At 32.3% G+C, this 17,712-nt stretch overlaps 1 protein-coding gene and 1 long non-coding RNA gene across 2 annotated transcripts; one reads left to right on the top strand and one right to left on the bottom strand.

Annotated features, from left to right (window-relative positions):
* Window positions 1-1,407: 1,407 nt before the first annotated feature.
* LOC109121697 (uncharacterized) lies at window positions 1,408-2,036 on the bottom strand. The gene is made up of 2 exons (XR_009465030.1): window positions 1,877-2,036; window positions 1,408-1,770 (listed from the first exon to the last, which is right to left on the bottom strand). It is a non-coding gene; the product is annotated as an uncharacterized LOC109121697 (long non-coding RNA).
* A 2,894-nt stretch (window positions 2,037-4,930) lies between these two features.
* Window positions 4,931-16,306, top strand: LOC100255199 (abscisic-aldehyde oxidase). The gene is made up of 10 exons (XM_002277678.5): window positions 4,931-5,149; window positions 6,206-7,882; window positions 10,098-10,351; window positions 10,522-10,731; window positions 10,836-11,054; window positions 11,271-12,236; window positions 13,779-13,874; window positions 14,025-14,123; window positions 14,359-14,548; window positions 15,929-16,306. The coding sequence occupies exons 1-10, from the start codon at window positions 4,996-4,998 to the stop codon at window positions 16,138-16,140; spliced, it is 4,077 nt and encodes a 1,358-aa protein (XP_002277714.2). The 5' UTR covers window positions 4,931-4,995; the 3' UTR covers window positions 16,141-16,306.
* Window positions 16,307-17,712: the final 1,406 nt, after the last annotated feature.

Genomic DNA, 17,712 nt, shown 5'->3' with positions numbered 1-17,712 from the left:
TAAAAGTATAATAAATATTTTAAAGTTGTTTTATTTAAAATTTTGATATATGGATAATATAATTTATCATATTTGATAATAATATTATATGCGTCAAAAAAATGAATTTTATAAGTATACATTTATCATTAAATTACATCAAATATTATCCCACAATAATGTTATGATATTTAATTATAATATGTTTAATTTTAAAATATATTTAATATTAAAATTATGATCTATTTAATTTAATTATTAAATGATATAAAATAAATGATGATATATGTGTAATTTTTTAATTTTTAATTAATATATTAATAATATTAAAAACACTGAAGAAAACTATTATGATAATTTTTATATTTTTGGTAATTAATTCAATAAAATTTTTATTTAATTATAAAATAATTATAATTAATCTGTTGTCTAAAATATTTATTTTATATTTTGTTTATATAATGACTTTTAAATAATTATATATATATGTTATATTTAAAAGTCATTATATATATATATATTTGGTGTAACATATTTACTAAGGGACGAAATTGCTCTAGTGGTTGGCCCAGTTGCACCGGAAGCCATTTTTGGAGTGTTGACCGTTGTAAAATTTTGGGAAATATCGTTGATTTATCATTCTATCGACAATTTTTGGCAATTTTTCCTTAAATTTCACTTGATCGACATTTCTCCACCTGATATTGTTATCATAGGTCCCGATACATGATATATTGTTAATAGCAAAATTTTTGTCCTTGATTTTGACACCCACGTGCTCTCACCAACTCCTTTTTCCTTTTAGTTCTTTCAAGAGTTGTAGGAAGATGTTTAATTGTATAATATCATAATGCTTTTTAATATATAAATTCACTCACCAACTCCTTTTTCCTATTAGTTCTTTCAAGAGTTGTTGGAAGATGTTTGATTGTATAATATCATAATGCTTTTTAATATATAAATTCAGACCGATAAATGGAATCTATAAAAAAAAAATACTATTATGAGTGCACGATATAATTATTATGAGGACATATTAATATTTAAATAAGCCAATGAATGTAAATTGTTCAGTTGTGAAGATTGTTCAATCATCTTGCTTTGATTTTGACGCTCAAATGCTTGGAATAAGCAGTGAGAATGAATATTTTTTTTTCTATTTTTATTCTCTTTTGAATCATCTTGAATTTAATAATTCTAATTTTTGTATTTGGATACATATAAAAATATAAGGTAGGAATGATAATTTATTTCTAAAAATTAAAAAAATAAATAAATTATCAATAATATCCATACACATTGTTTAAAATAATATTGTTATTTTAAACAATATTGTTAATGGTTCTATTATTTTTTCTATACCTTTATATATATTTTCTCTGTTTGTTGATAATTCTGTTGACTTCAACTTAATTCACAACTCAAACAGAAATCTCAAAACAAATTATGAAGTCTTTTCTAAAAGTTATTGGTAAAATAGTACAACATAATCATGAATGAAACCCACCTAAAGACCTCATGAGAGTGAAAACTTACAGGATTTCATATGCCCAAGGAATCCAAACCAAGCTTCAATTGAGTTGATCGACCAGTAGACTCTGGCGAAGGGTCGTTTAAGAAATAGACATATGTACCTTCACAGCAACTGAAGAAAGTGCTTTAGAGAGATACATTTAGGATAGACACAGGAGAACGAGAAGAGAAACAGATGAAGACTCCACGCGAAGTCGCCTCGGGAAAAAATTGCAGAAGGAGGAGGAAGTTTCAGCGCTGCAGACAAAACGGAAACACCTGCAAAATCAACTCCGTGTGAGAGGCAGAAGAAAAGCATATCACAATGAAATGATGTCATGTAAATACACGGAAATGTATTTGCAAATTACAATAATAATAGTACTTGAGAAATTGGTAGTCAATGGTGCAGGCCATGAGTAAAATGAGTATTTTTTTTGGGTCTTGAGGGAAAGAGATGACGGTTGAAGTGAAATCTGTGGATAAGGGAATGCATGGCCACTAGGTTTGGGTATATCTTTTTCGTTTTGGTCTCTCTGTGCCCCACAGTTGATACTGAAATGATTTCTTGTGTCAGAGACAGTGAGTTGGTTTTCTATTTTTCAGCTAGTTTTGCCCGAAGGTATGTGGTTTTGCAAACATTTAAGGATATTTTGATATTTAAATATACTAAGAAGGATTATTGAGAAACATTTTGTAAGGGAATATCTATATGCTCCAACAAGTAATTACAGAAAAGGTAGTTCCCAATACTATTACAATTATAACTACTTAATTAATAAATCATAAAAGGAACTAAAAAATGAAACCACAAATTAAATAAAGTAAGCCATAAAAATACAATAAAAAAATTTTCAGAAAATATTTTAAGACATGCTACAACAATAAGTAATTTGAAAAAAAAAAAAATCTATACAAACATGTCAATAGAAGGAAAGTTAAAAACAAGGTCAAACAATGCTGAAACTTTAAAAGTTAATTTCATTTACTTTTTGTAAGGTTTAGGTTGAATACATCTAGGTGGTATTTGTTTTTCGATTAAATAGAAAAAAAAAATATTTGATTTTTCCTATTTAACTAAAAGTAGCATATTAATATTTAAAGCAAGTTTATTATCAATAGGTTCAGTTTAATTATATTGATTGATATTAATAGGTTATTTTTAGTTGAATAAAAAAAAATATTTTGATTTTTTCTATTTAACTAAAAAGCAAACACTAACTAGTCACTAATAGTTTGAAATTTTTTTAAATATTTTATTTATTATTTTCACTCACCTCCATATTAATTTAAAATAAGGGATGTATTTAATAAAATTTCAAACTTATGGTAATTAAGAGGGTTCCGTGATCATTCATTAGTAACCATGTATTCTTCATAACTAGCACTATTAATGTTTTGCACTTGGATTTTATTGTTGATATATTAAATAAAGGTTACCTCTTATAGTACCAAGAGATGGCTTTTAAACTAGAACTAAACACAAAGCAAGTAGTTGATTATCATGAACACCCACATGATAAACATCATAGAATCCATAGCAAATCATAGGGGAAACAAGGCCTAAGAATTTGATGTTTTAACAAATGTAACAAATCAAAGGATCCAACCCTAAGCATTTGCAACATTATCAAACAATAAATAAAAAATAGCTAGGTAAGAAAATAAGAAGTAACAAATGTAGATAGGATATGAATTGAAAGTACATAAGCATTAAAGAGAAATTGAAAGTAGTACATTGTGACATGGAGATTGTTGAACTTATATGGTTGAAAGAGAAACACAAGCAATTGTAAAAGAAGATAAAAATTTGAGAGTATTAAAATATTATTGTCTTTCACCACTCTCTTTCTCTCTTCTTGTCAAATATTACATAATCTCGTATTTAAAGACATTCACACTTAACAAAATAGAAACTTGTAATAATTAAATTTAGAAACATTCTAGGACTTAACTATTAAAATATAGAAACTAAAATAATAACTCAAAATAAAATATTCTCCTTGACTATTAAAAAAATATGAAATTTCTCTCATATTTAATATAATTTGAAAATTATTCAATGTTTAAAATTTAGTAAGTAATTTTTTTATTAATAAGAATCATGATGAAAATATTTAAAATGTTTAACTAAAAATTTATATTAGTTTATTCAATCTACAAAAATATTTGGTTTATATTAAATACTATATGTATTAGTATTATTTTATAACATATTTTATGGATAGTTTTTAGTTTTTTTTAATTAGATGGTTAATTTTTTTAATCATTTTTTTGTAAAATAAATAATATAAAAAAACAAAAAAAGACACATATTTTATATTTCAACTTTTGATTAACATTTTCCATCGTCATCAATATGACTATCATTCAAAGGATTTTTATCAGATTTAATAGAAGCAACAAATACAAGATAATCATTTTAATGATGAATTTATATTTAGGCTTTGAATCTTTAAAGACAACTCCCGCTTTTGAGTATCAAACGGGAACATTTAATACATTTGAAAGGATTCTACAAGTTCATCAGCACTTGTCCTTACTTTTTCATGATCACTTTTTCTTTTGCTCTCATGCACATTGAATTTGAAATAATAAGGAAAAAAACATTATTATAATTATCATAATTTTAAAACTAAGGCGGAATAGACATTTTATTTTTTATTTTAAAAAATAGAAACACTTTGTATAAAAACTAACTAAAAAAATTATCTTAATAAAAACTAGCTCTTCTTAAAAAAATTATCCTAACCTTCTCAAAAATTCTTCTCAAAATTACAAATTTTGAGCAACTTACAATATTTTGTTTTTAAAAATTTTAAAAAGCTCTTTTAAATACACAAGGTATGTACCTATTTTATCTAAGAATTTTGATATTCTATAAAAAAAAATAAGGAATATATCCAAAGAAGTTATAAAAAATTATATACAAAATTTTTTATTTAAAAATAAAAATATAAAATGCATCCAAACATGCACTAAAAAATTATTTTAAGTTAATAGTTTATACTTGAAAAATATATTAATTTTATTATTGGATTAAGATGATCATTAAAAATTCAATTTTAGAAATGTAACATTTCATCATTTTTTGGTTTTATTTTGATAAAAATATCTTTATTCTTTTTTTTTTTTATAAAACAATTTATTCTTTTAAAATCTACGTATAAATGCTTCATATAATAAAAATATATTATTTTTTAAATAAAAATATAAAAACTATTAGATTCACGAGGAATATCTACTAATTAATTCTTACAAAATTCCTATAGGGTATGGACAAAATATTTAAAGATACATTTTTATGTAAGAGACCAAAGCCGGCCAATGGCGTACAGAGATTGATTTCTTTGTTCTGTTTGTCTGGTTGAGTGTTGCGTCAAAAAAGGACACGTCGGAAATTATATAATTGTGAATGAGTTTCCTCCGTCCCCAAATACAGGATAGAATAATACCTGTACATAATCTTGACTGTGAGTTGAGTTGCAGACTTGCAGTGGAGAAATGGAGCAGTCTGAATCAACCGTAAACAACAGTCTGGTTTTTGCTGTTAATGGCAAGAGGTTTGAGGTCTCCACCATCCACCCTTCCACTACTGTGCTTGAATTCTTGCGTTCTCACACTCCTTTCAAAGGTCCCAAGCTCAGCTGCGGTGAAGGTATCTCTCTTCTTCTCCTCTGTACTCACGTTTTTTTGTACTTAATTCAGTGTACATATATATGTTTGCTTTGGTCATATGCTTCTCTCTTTCTCTCTGCTTGTTGGTTTCCCAATTTGGGTTTTCTTTTTCTTTGATGGGTATACGGGTTTTTCTTCTCTGTGTGTTGACTTTCCTTTATCATCTTCTGCTTTTAATTTTGTTGTCCATGTTTTTGTATATATTTATACACACATGCCTGTAATCGTATGAACCTCTGTTTCTCTGTACTTCTTGCATGCCCAATCTGAGCTCCTTTTTTCTTTGACGGATAAAGTTGGATATTCCTTTTTCCTTCATGTTGGGTTTTTCTCCATCATGTTCTCTTTAATGCTCCTTTTAAATTTTCGTTATTTTCTATATCACTCTGTCATATCACTCTGTCTTTCCTTTGGTTATTGGATTCCCAATCCAGGTTTCCTTTTCTTCAATGATAATGTATTTTCTTCTTCTGCATGTCTAATTTTGTTTCCTTGTTCTCTTTTTTGCTTGTTGCTAATTGTATTGTCCTGTGATTCCATTTTTCTGTATTTTGTTGTCGGATTTTATTTTTTGGTTCCTACCTATATTTAAATCGATGGGGGTAATGGGGTTCATTGTTCTTGTAGTGCAGTAGGCTTGTTTGATTTAATAATTGTTTCTGTGTTTGGTTGCTGAGAATAATGGAAATGTGAACAAATTAAAAAAATTTAAGCTGTCTTTCCCCTGTTTAGGACCCAGCAAAAAATAATAATGTCCACGAAATCAATCATAATTTAACTATTTGGCTAATGTGTCTGAGCTTTCCCTTTATTTTTTGGGAGGATGAACAGCATGAAACATAAGACTGAAAATTTAACTATTTGACTAATGGCTATGCTGATGATTATGTGGTTCAATTATTAAATAATAGTCCCTTTATTCAATTGGTTCCTAATATAGTTTAGCCATTGAAGATTATGATTTTGTCTAGCCTATCAAAACCTCAAAAATCAGGTAGCTGATATATTGATATGTTTGCCAACTTCATTGTTTCAGGTGGTTGTGGTGCTTGTGTTGTTCTACTGTCCAAGTATAACCCTATACTTGACCAGTTGGATGATTGTACGGTGAGTTCATGTCTTACCCTGCTTTGTAGTGTAAATGGATGTTCAATTACAACAACTGAAGGTCTTGGGAACTCGAAAGATGGGTTCCACCCAATTCATGAAAGGTTCTCTGGATTCCATGCTTCTCAGTGTGGCTTTTGTACTCCTGGAATGTGCATGTCACTCTTCTCGGCTCTTGTCAATGCTGAGAAAACCCCCCGGCCAGAGCCCCCTCTGGGATTCTCCAAGCTGAAAGTTTCTGAAGCGGAAAGGGCTATTGCAGGAAATCTCTGCCGCTGTACTGGGTACCGGCCCATTGCTGATGCCTGTAAAAGTTTTTCAGCAGATGTTGATATGGAGGATTTGGGGTTTAATTCCTTTTGGAGAAAGGGGGATAGTAAAGAAGTGAAACTAAGCAGCTTACCCTTGTATAACCATAGTGATGAGATTTGTACATTTCCTGAATTCTTGAAAAATGAAACTAGGTCTACACTGCTTTTAGACTCTAGAAGATATTCCTGGTATAGTCCTGTTAGCATTGAGGAACTTCAAAGATTACTGGGTTTTGTTGAGGATGGAAATGGGAGTCGGGTTAAAGTAGTTGTTGGTAACACTGGTATGGGTTATTATAAGGAAGTAGAAAGTTATGACAAATATATTGATCTAAGACATATCCCTGAATTCTCAATGATAAGAAGGGATAATACCGGGATAAGCATTGGAGCAACAGTAACAATCTCTAAAGCTATTGAAGCTCTAAGGGAATACAACCAAAGTGGATTTTACTCAGAAGGAGACATGGTCTATAAAAATATTGCTGACCATATGGAAAAAGTTGCTTCAGGGTTCATCCGGAACTCAGCTAGTTTAGGTGGAAATCTGGTGATGGCACAAAGGAATCATTTCCCCTCTGACATTGCTACAGTACTTCTTGCAGTAGGTTCAACCGTAAATATAATGAATAGTCTCAAAAGCGAAGAGCTTACATTGGAGGAGTTCTTGAGAAGGCCAGAGTTAGATTCGAAAAGTATACTTGTAGGTGTCAAAATCCCAGATCGGGATCGGATTATGGGCATTTCTTCAGGGACCAAGATGAAGTTACTGTTTGAAACTTATCGAGCTGCACCGCGACCGTTAGGAAATGCATTGCCCTATTTAAATGCTGCTTTAATGGCTAAAGTTTCTCGCTGTACAACTTCTAATGGAATTATTGTAAGTAACTGCCGGTTTGCTTTTGGTGGTTATGGGACAAAACATCCAATAAGAGCTACAAAAGTTGAAGAATTTTTAACTGGAAAAGTGCTAAGTGTTGGTGTCCTTTGTGAAGCTGTTAAATTACTAAAAGGCATTGTGGTACCCGATGATGGCACTTCAAGTCCAGCTTATAGGTCAAGCTTGGCTGTCAGTTTTCTTTTCGAGTTCTTTAGCCATTTGGTTGAGGCCAATGCTAAATCTCCTGATGGTTGTGTGGATGGATATAGTACTTTGCTGTCTCCTGCAAAGCAGTTAGATCATGGTAAAATCTCAACCTTGCTGTCTTCTGCAAAGCAGGAAGTGGAATTGAATAGACAGTATCATCCTGTTGGTGAGCCAATTGCAAAGTCTGGGGCTGCCATCCAAGCTTCTGGTTTGTTACACTAACTTGGTTTTATATTATGATACTCATGAGTTAATTTTCTATGTAATTTTTAGTTTACACTTACGAGTACCATTCGATTGTTGGTTTCATGGATATGGTAGGTGTCACATACACAAATTTGCAACAAGGCTTCTGATGCCTTCTCTTCCTAAAAGGTGCCAAGTAACCACCCATGAAACCAATCAAACCCACCCTATGATGGAATCAGCCCTTAAGCCATGTCCAGCCCAACAAGTTGCGTGTCAGCCCACATCAATGTGGTCCATGTGCTCAAGTCTGCCCACCAATGCATGCTAGCCCGTCAATGCATGTTCAGTCCATCTGATTGCATCTGTGTGCGTTAGCCCACCATGTGATGTCCATGCATCAGGTTGTCTCCTTATGCCCCTAAAACATTGGGGTTGTTGCCCATGTCTTAGGCGCCCATGGGACTGGCCCTTGCAAGGCCCTGCCGCATCTTACAAGCCACTAGAGTCAGCATGCCACACCCATGTCATGTCCCTTACTCTTACCTCACGTCAACCATGCACCATCATGTCCGAGTCGGCCTTTTGTTGTTGCAAAAGCACCCTGCTATGCCCAATTCCCACTTCAATGCAACAATGAGCCATGACAAGTCATCTCCACTCACTAGGCACTGTACCCTTGTGCCAAGCATTGCACAAGGCATTACATTCTTGTGCAGCCGTCAAGAAGGGTGGTAGCATTGCACCCCTATGCCATTGTGGCCACAGGTTGCACATCACCACATGGTGTTGAACCCATATGTGGGTTCTTGCAAGGCTGACCTAAATTTTGTCCATATCCTAGGCTCTAGGCTTTGCATCATGTCCCCTTTGTATGGCCAAGCTTAAGCCACGTTGGCTTCCTTAAATCATGCACCCACCCTTTAGGCCATTCCCAAAGTGCCTATACAAGACATCAAGGGTCTTGAGGAGGCATAATGATTTTTCATCAATTCATGAAAATCCAAAAAATCACAATTCCACTTTGAGACTCCCTTTTGAAAGTCCCTCTTTCAAAGGAATTTGAATTTTACCCGAGTCAGGTTGTTCCCCCAACTGCATGGTGTGCTAAGCCATGGGCTACAACTGCTGCATCGCGTGTGACACCCTATTGCATCGCATGTGGCAGTGGCCTGTGTAGCGTGTGGCACCTGCTATGTTGCGTGTGGCACCTGCTATGTCAGGTGCGATACTTGTTGTGTTGCATGCAGTACCTACCTTGCGACACCTGCTGTGTCAGCTCATGTGTTGTACCATCAAGCCCATGCATATGATGCATTCAACCTTGGCTTCAATTTGCCTCATTGTCCTAAGGCCCTCACTAGTGCAAGGTGCCTACCCATGAAACCCTCGGCATTGTGTCACCTGAGTCAAGGGGCTAATAATAGGAGACATGACACTAGTTAAAGATAATTGATTTTATTGATGGCCTAGAACTTTAGAGCAATTTAATTTTCAAATAGTAAATATTTGGCTATGTTCTTAAATTTAATTTTCTGTTCATTTCTATGATCAAGTTTATATATTGGTTATATTATGCTGTGTGACGTTTCTTTTTTGAGGGAATTTATTGCCATCAAAAACTTCATATTCAAAAAATCGATACTTTCTTCCCTGCATATTGAATGATTTTTCTTTGACTTTTTGTTTGTTGTTTTTGTCATGTTACAACCATGTTGGATTCAATTTATCTCACTTACTCTATTTTATTCACCAATTACCATTATGGCAGGGCATTTGTAGCTCAATAAGGCCATATGTTACTATATAATCCATGATAATGACTATCAATGGTCACATATATCTTTAGCACCATTTGGAGTATGGAAAGTTCTAGGAAAAGGAAAGAAATAGGAAGGTATCTAATTTTTCTTGTTTGGTTTATTGTGCAAAGTATGAATAAATATCAAGTCTAATTAAAATTTATACATTTTCAAATTCTTCATTCTTTATATAAAAGAGAAGGAAAAAAATTATCCAATTTAAACCCATCCTTTTTTTTTTCTCTTCATTTTTTCTTTCTTTATATTTTCTTTTCTTCCTACTTTCTCCCGAAACTTTTCAAGCTTCGGAAGGAGCCTTGATTTTTCCTTCTTTTTTATTTTTTCTTTTCTTTTCTTTTCCTTCTTTCTTTCTTTCTTTCTTTCTCTCCCTCTTTCTTTTTCTAGACAACTCACATGAGTTAAACGATTTCGTAGGTGAGGCCGTTTATGTGGATGACATTCCTTCTCCAACAAATTGCCTACATGGGGCTTTCATTTATAGTACAAAGCCTTTGGCTCGAGTAAAGGGTATCAAACTTAACCCCAAATCAGTGGCAGATGGAGTCAGTGCGCTTATTTCATTTAAAGATATACCAGGGGAGAACATAGGCTGTAAGACTATATTTGGTACTGAACCTTTATTTGCAGATGATTTTACCCGATGTGCTGGAGAGTATATTGCTTTTGTGGTAATTCCATGATTCTGGCTTTCTTGTCCACCAATATATATATATATGTATATTTTGCTTTCTGTTGGGTTTATTATAAATTTTCTTTTAATGGGCATAGCATACAAACACATTTGGTTAGTTTATGAACTGAGATGCCCAATTCAGTCACTGGTCATATATGTTTATAGGTTGCAGACACACAGAAACATGCAAATATGGCCGCAAACCTTGCAGTGGTTGATTATGACATGGAAAATCTGGAACCACCCATTTTATCGGTAGAAGAGGCTGTTAGGAGATCCAGCTTTTTTGAGGTTCCTTCCTTCATTAGCCCAAAACAGGTTGGTGATTTCTCTAGAGGAATGGCTAAAGCTGATCACAAGATTCTTTCTGCTGAGGTACTTCTCATTTACTTGTTATACAATTTTTTTTCTATTCCTATTAATGTTTTTCTTTCCTGTTTTGGTTTTATGATAAATGCTTTCTGAATTGTCACATCCAGATCAGACTTGGGTCACAGTATTATTTCTATATGGAGACACAAACTGCCCTTGCAATTCCGGATGAAGACAACTGCATTGTGGTTTACAGTTCAATACAGTGCCCTGAAAATGCACATACTACAATTTCGAGATGTCTTGGTATTCCTGAACACAATGTACGTGTGATCACAAGAAGGGTTGGAGGTGGTTTTGGTGGAAAGTCCATGAAAGCAATTGCTGTGAGTATATAATTGATGGTTACTTTGTGTGTTTGTGTCCATATGGCCATAAGAGGACCGCCATTTAAAGGAAAATACGAGGAAAACACACACACACAAATGCACACATAGTTCTTCTTTATCTGATTCTGTTTCCTCTGATGGCCTATCTTTTGTACTGTTCCTTTCCCTTAACAATGGCTTCTAAGTGAAAGCACTCAATCTATAATGCCTCAGGTAGCTACAGCATGTGCACTTGCAGCATACAAATTACAACGCCCTGTCCGGATATATATGAATCGCAAAACTGACATGAAAATAGCAGGAGGAAGACATCCAATGAAAGTAACCTACAGTGTAGGGTTCAAATCGAATGGGAAGATTACTGCCTTACACGTTGATATATTAATCAACGCAGGAATAGGTGTAGATATAAGCCCAATTATGCCCATGCTCATGGTTGGTGCCCTTAAAAAATATGATTGGGGTGCTTTTTCTTTTGATATAAAGGTATGCAAAACAAACCATTTGTCTAAATCAGCAATGCGTGCTCCTGGAGAGGTACAAGCTACATTTATATCCGAAGCTGTAATTGAACATGTTGCATCTACTCTTTCCATGGATGTGGACTCTGTGAGAAGCAGAAACCTCCACACTTTCAACAGCCTCAATTTTTTCTTTGAGGGCTGTGCTGGTGAACATGTGGAGTACACTTTACCTTTAATCTGGGATAAGTTGGCTACGTCTTCAAGCTTTAAAGAAAGGACCGATATGATAAAGCAGTTTAATATGTGCAATAAATGGCAGAAAAGGGGTATTTCTCGAGTACCAATTGTGCATGAAGTTTCATTAAAAGCAACTCCAGGGAAAGTAAGCATTCTTAGCGATGGATCTGTTGCTGTCGAAGTTGGAGGGATTGAGTTGGGGCAGGGGCTGTGGACAAAGGTGAAACAGATGACTGCATTTGCTCTCATTTCAATTGGATGTGATGGAATGGGAGACTTCTTGGAGAAAGTAAGGGTCATACAATCAGATACCTTAAGTTTAATACAGGGGGGGTTGACTGCTGGAAGCACTACATCAGAGTGCAGCTGTGAAGCTATTAGACTCTGCTGCAATATGTTGGTTGAAAGACTGAATCCTATCAAGGAGAGATTGCAGGAGCAAATGGGTTCTGTTGAATGGGGCACATTGATTCTTCAGGTAATTATGTGCACATTTGGTATATTTTACTTTTTTTTTTTTTTTTGGTGCTGTCTTTGTTGGAATTATAGGGTTGAAAGAGAAGTATAAATAATTAAATAAAGGAACATACAATTGGGCAGAATTAAAAATTTATTACCTCCTATCACTCTTATTAAAATATCACGTCTCTTATTTATAGATAATAAAATCGAAAACTTTCAATCATAAAATATAAAAACCTTTTGGGACTTAACTACTCAAATATAGAAAATAAAGCAACCACTCAAAATAATTTTTTTTTTCTTTTACTTTTAATGACTAAATCTAATTCTAATTTTTAGAATTTTTCTAAATAAAGTTGAACTTTCTAACATACCCTCTTATAAACTTGATTTGCAACTCCAAGTAACATCCTTAACCATCTTAAATATTCAAACTTAGGAGCTTGATAAAAATATCTGCAATTTGATCTTGAGATTTTGCAAATTTTAATTGCATTTTCTTCTTCATAATGCACTTTGTAATAAAATGATTTCTTATATCAATGTACTTGCTTCAATCATGAAAAACATGATTTTTTTTATGATGCAATTGTTGATTTTGTATTCACATAATGGTTACCTTATTGTTGCATGTAACCCTTAGTCGTCAACCTTGATTTGTATATCTCTATTTCTCCTTTCACATCCTTCTTTGTCTTGTATGTTCGTCTTACTCTAATTACCTCTTTTCCTTTTGGAAGAGATTCTAGTTCTCATATGTCATTCTTCCTTATTACTTTTATTTCCCCATCCATAACATCTTTGTATCATTAATTTGTTTTGAATTGCTCTTTCAAAACTTATGGGTTCATGTACAGGAATAGAAAATCGAAGTGATCTAACCCTCTTTTGTTTTCTCTACAAATTAGAAGCTTAAGGATGAGTCACCAAAATAATAATGGTCTAATTCCATAAAAGGCCTCCTATGATACTATTGGGAGAGTCTTACATGGTATAGAAGTCCTTTTTTGGATGTAAATCACCAATTCATATGATATTTATTTTTTTAGAATTAATTCTTCTTGTATTCATGTTGGTCACAACATTTTTTGGGTATTGAAAGAGCATTATGTAAGGATTCAGAAACAATCAAAATCAAACCATCAGTATTAATATCTCCAAAGAAAAAAAAAACATTAATTCAAAAACAATTTCTCTACTCAAAACTATGACTCCAATAGTTAAAAGTACTGAAGAATATGACAACATTGATCATACTAAACTGGGGTTGAGTTGAATCCATGATTATATAAATTCTGAGTGGCACTTAAGGCATGGACCTTATGGCAAAGTATTCTTTTTGATATTTTTCTCACTAAAAGAGTTCTTAAACTAGATTTATGGGAAAGCGATATGTAACAGAACTTCATATGTTGAAATCCAAATTAAATATAAAGACATTTGCCATCTTTTCCAAAGATTTTTTTTTTTTTTTTTTCATTTTTCTTTCTTCAGACTTGCTCAAAGTTAGATGTTGAATATCTCTTACCATTTAGCAATTTGCTTCATCAAAATGCAGGCACAAAGTCAAGCTGTGAACTTATCAGCAAGTTCTTACTATGTCCCTGACTTTTCTTCCTTTCAATACCTAAACTATGGTGCAGCAGTGAGTGAGGCAAGTTTTTCAAGATCCCATTAATTCCTCTCCATAGAGTTTTTATTGAAATTAAGTTAGTATTCTTCAGGTAAACATGGAGGAGAGTAGGCTTTCATGCTTAACCATGCTTCAATTTTTACTATAATAATGAAACTTTGGGTGTCACAGGTGGAGGTAAATCTTCTCACTGGACAAACCACAATTTTGCAATCTGATATTATATATGACTGTGGTCAGAGTCTCAACCCTGCTGTGGATTTAGGACAGGTTAGCCCAACTACAATATTAAACTATTTCATCTCCTTCTCTGCTTTTCTATCCCTAAGCTTTGGCATTCAACCTCTTCTCTGATTTTATTCTCCACATCCACAGATTAATGCAATGGAACTTTTTCATTGATAATACTGTAGGATGTTTATAACTGTTCAATGTTTCCTTATCCTTAAAACTTGTGCTTATTTGATCCATATGCCTCTAATATTCTTTCTGAGTTGCTTTACAGATAGAAGGAGCTTTTGTTCAAGGAATTGGGTTTTTTATGCTGGAAGAGTACACAACTAATTCAGATGGACTGGTGGTCACCGAAGGCACATGGACATACAAGATCCCAACAATCGACACCGTACCCAAGCAGTTCAATGTGGAGGTACTGAACAGCGGACATCATAAAAATCGTGTTCTTTCTTCTAAAGGTATTTCTCTTCAACTCTTCATTGAAAATGCATCCTAGTTGTGGAGAAGAAACTGGATAATTGCTTTTCTAATTTTACATGGTTGCTAAAAAAATGTTACAAAATTTTTATCGAATACATAAAGCAATAGACTTGCTTGCAACAACACATAATTAGCACTTTTTTCTATGAGATGTTTTTATGAATTTATGAATTTGTGACCGAAATAGATGTTTTATTATTAAGATTAATTCATTATTTTTAAGAATTTTCAGAAAGAGTAAAAATCTTCTTAATAACATAATTTATAGTAAATAAATTTATCATCCAAATAGCATAAAGTATAAGTAATTTAATTCAATTTCAAAAATGAATTTGGTTGATTACAATATGATAGGAAAAAGAAAATGGAAGAATCTGAGGAATGCACTGGTATGATTGCCTGAGGAGTTCTATAGGAAAATGTCAATTTCTAAATTTGATTCCAATTCTAATTTTATTATAATTTCTTCTAAAAGATAATCTTGTAAAACAAAATTCTCGTTACCATATTTCTTTATGCAAGTAGGTTTCCTGTAGAATAAGGAAATATTCAAGGAACAGCTTATATGAGAAGCTCTCTTGTTGGAAAACGAGAAAGAGTAGAGCAAAGGTGTGGGTGAGGAGTTAGAGGTAAGAGGGTGTTGGAGAGAATAATTCAGATCAAGCACACCTGTTGGTAAATGATAAATTGTCTTTGAATCTTTGAGAATCTAGAAGAGTTTGCTTTTTCTTTTTCTTGGGTTATCTATAGAAATGGAGTAATTTGCAGTATTCATTAGAAGTAACTCTTGTTGAGATCAATGGAATGATATTCATAGGCAAGGCTAGACACCTTTCCTTTTCATTATGGTTAGTGTTTCTTTCATGTTAATGCCCATATTGGTGAACCTCTATCTAACTCTAGCCATTAAACAAAGATCTTCAGTCCACTTCAATTTACCCGATATTATGAGGGCAAGCTCTACAATTAAGGGGATTAAGACCGGTATTGGATACCCACAGCAATTATTCCAAGCTGTTTCAACATAAGATACCATGTCAAGGTTAGGTAAATTTAGGGGTTTATACCCTGCGGAAGGTCGGCAGCCATCTAGATAAGAAGTGTTGTTGATATGGTTTTAAACCAAAAAGGTGAATAGTTAGTAACTCGTTACAATAGCATGAGACATACCAGTAGTAGTAACAGCTTAGTACCGGCTAACTATCTGCAAAAACTTGCTTTATTTGCTACTAGTAGAATCGACTATGCAATTCATTTTGAATCAAATTCACTAGTAAACCTCCTTTGTAATAATTCCAACACACTACTTTATGTAGATCAATGAATCATAATCAGCAAGGTAAATATGTTTTGTGCAGCTTCTGGTGAACCACCGTTACTTCTAGCTGTTTCAGTTCATTGTGCTACAAGGGCTGCTATTAGAGAAGCCCGGCAACAGCTTCTTTCCTGGACTGGGCTAACCAAGTGTGATTCAACATTCCAGTTGGAGGTCCCGGCAACAATGCCTGTTGTGAAGGAGCTCTGTGGACTGGAGAATGTGGAGAGTTACTTGCAAAGCTTGCTCTCTTAATGCTGGAAACCATTTCCTGCTTTTGATTGAATCCATATGTTTCTAGTTTATTATTGTATGTATATGATGGTAGAAGTTGTGGTTGTATATATGCATTGGTCTAATGAATGCTCCTAGCTCACAGGCACTGATGATCATGTATATAAATTAAACCCTTTGAAGGAAATGCTCTCAAAGAACAAAGTAAAAGCCCTTTTCTCAAAAGAGATGAATGATTTTCGACAGTGGTAAACATTTTAAATGAAGTTCAAGAACTCTCAACTACATAATTGACTACTCAACTACATGTTAGAGAATTAAAGGTCACTGTCGGAGGTAGAACATCAACCACTTGAGCAACCAATCTACTAGTGCCTAAACCAGTTAAAGTTCCCCTCAATTGATAGTGCTACTGTTACTTACTAACCAACACGTTCCCTATTGAACCGATCAATTGTGTAACTGATCCACCTGGCCCCCTATTGAACCGATCAATTAATAGTGCAACTGATCCACCTGGTCCTTTGTTCCCAAAATTATGATTTTGTCATCTTTTATTCCACAAAGAGTCCAAAAAATGGGCCAAAATATAGTCAATATTTCAGGAAAATCCCAAAATTTCGCCAAAAAAAATCGCTATGAAATGTCTCCCACGCACTTTTCCAAAAAAATTGCTAATTTTTCAGCGCCAATTTTTCAGCAATTTTTTCAAAAAATTTCATGAATTTTTGGCAAGTTATTCGGAAAACCCAATTTAAAAAAAAAAAAAATCATCTGTGTTTTTTTTTCAATTATTTTTTCCAATTTATCTTTTATTTTAAATTTATACTACCTTTTATTTTATATTATCATTTTATGTTTAATTATTTTTCCTATTTATCTCATTAATCCTATTTTTTAAAATTACTATCACTTCAGTTTTAATTTTTTTATATTTATCCTTCTAATTTTATTTAATTTTAAATGTTTTTATTTTAAAATATTAATTATATAAATTTACTCAAAAATTGATTAAAAAAATAATGAGTTCTAATATTTTATAAATTAAAATTAATTTCATAAAATAAATTATTAGTATAATTTTTTATACTTTTAATTATTTAAATAAATTAATATTAATAGCAAAAAATTATCACCACAAATTTGCAACAAAATTTTAGAAATCAAATCTCAAATAAAATATTTTATATAAATTGATTAAAATTTTTATTTAAAATGTAATAAAATTAATTTTTAATTTTTAAAATAAATAAATATAAATATATTAAAGGAATTTAAGTTAATATTTTCTTAAAAAGATTGATAAACATTATATTTGATCACACCAATGTTAATTACCGTTACAAAATAATTATTCTTTCTTATTCTATCTTTTTTTTAATTTTTTTTAAAGTATTTTCATAATTTTTTAATAATTTTCATGTTACCAAATTTTTGTCAAAATATAGCCGATATTTTATTGATATTTTCGATATATCTAAAAAATTCAAGTATTGATATATTTGTATTTATCAATATTTCAAACTTTATCAATACAATTTTTTATGTTACTAGAAAAAATATAAAGGAAATATAAGTTTTGTTTTAAAAATA

The sequence above is a fragment of the Vitis vinifera genome, chromosome 18, assembly GCF_030704535.1.
Source record: "Vitis vinifera cultivar Pinot Noir 40024 chromosome 18, ASM3070453v1".
Classification (NCBI taxonomy): domain Eukaryota; kingdom Viridiplantae; phylum Streptophyta; class Magnoliopsida; order Vitales; family Vitaceae; genus Vitis; species Vitis vinifera.
The sequence above is the reverse complement of the archived record's forward strand: the minus strand, read 5'-3'. Positions and strand labels throughout refer to the sequence as shown.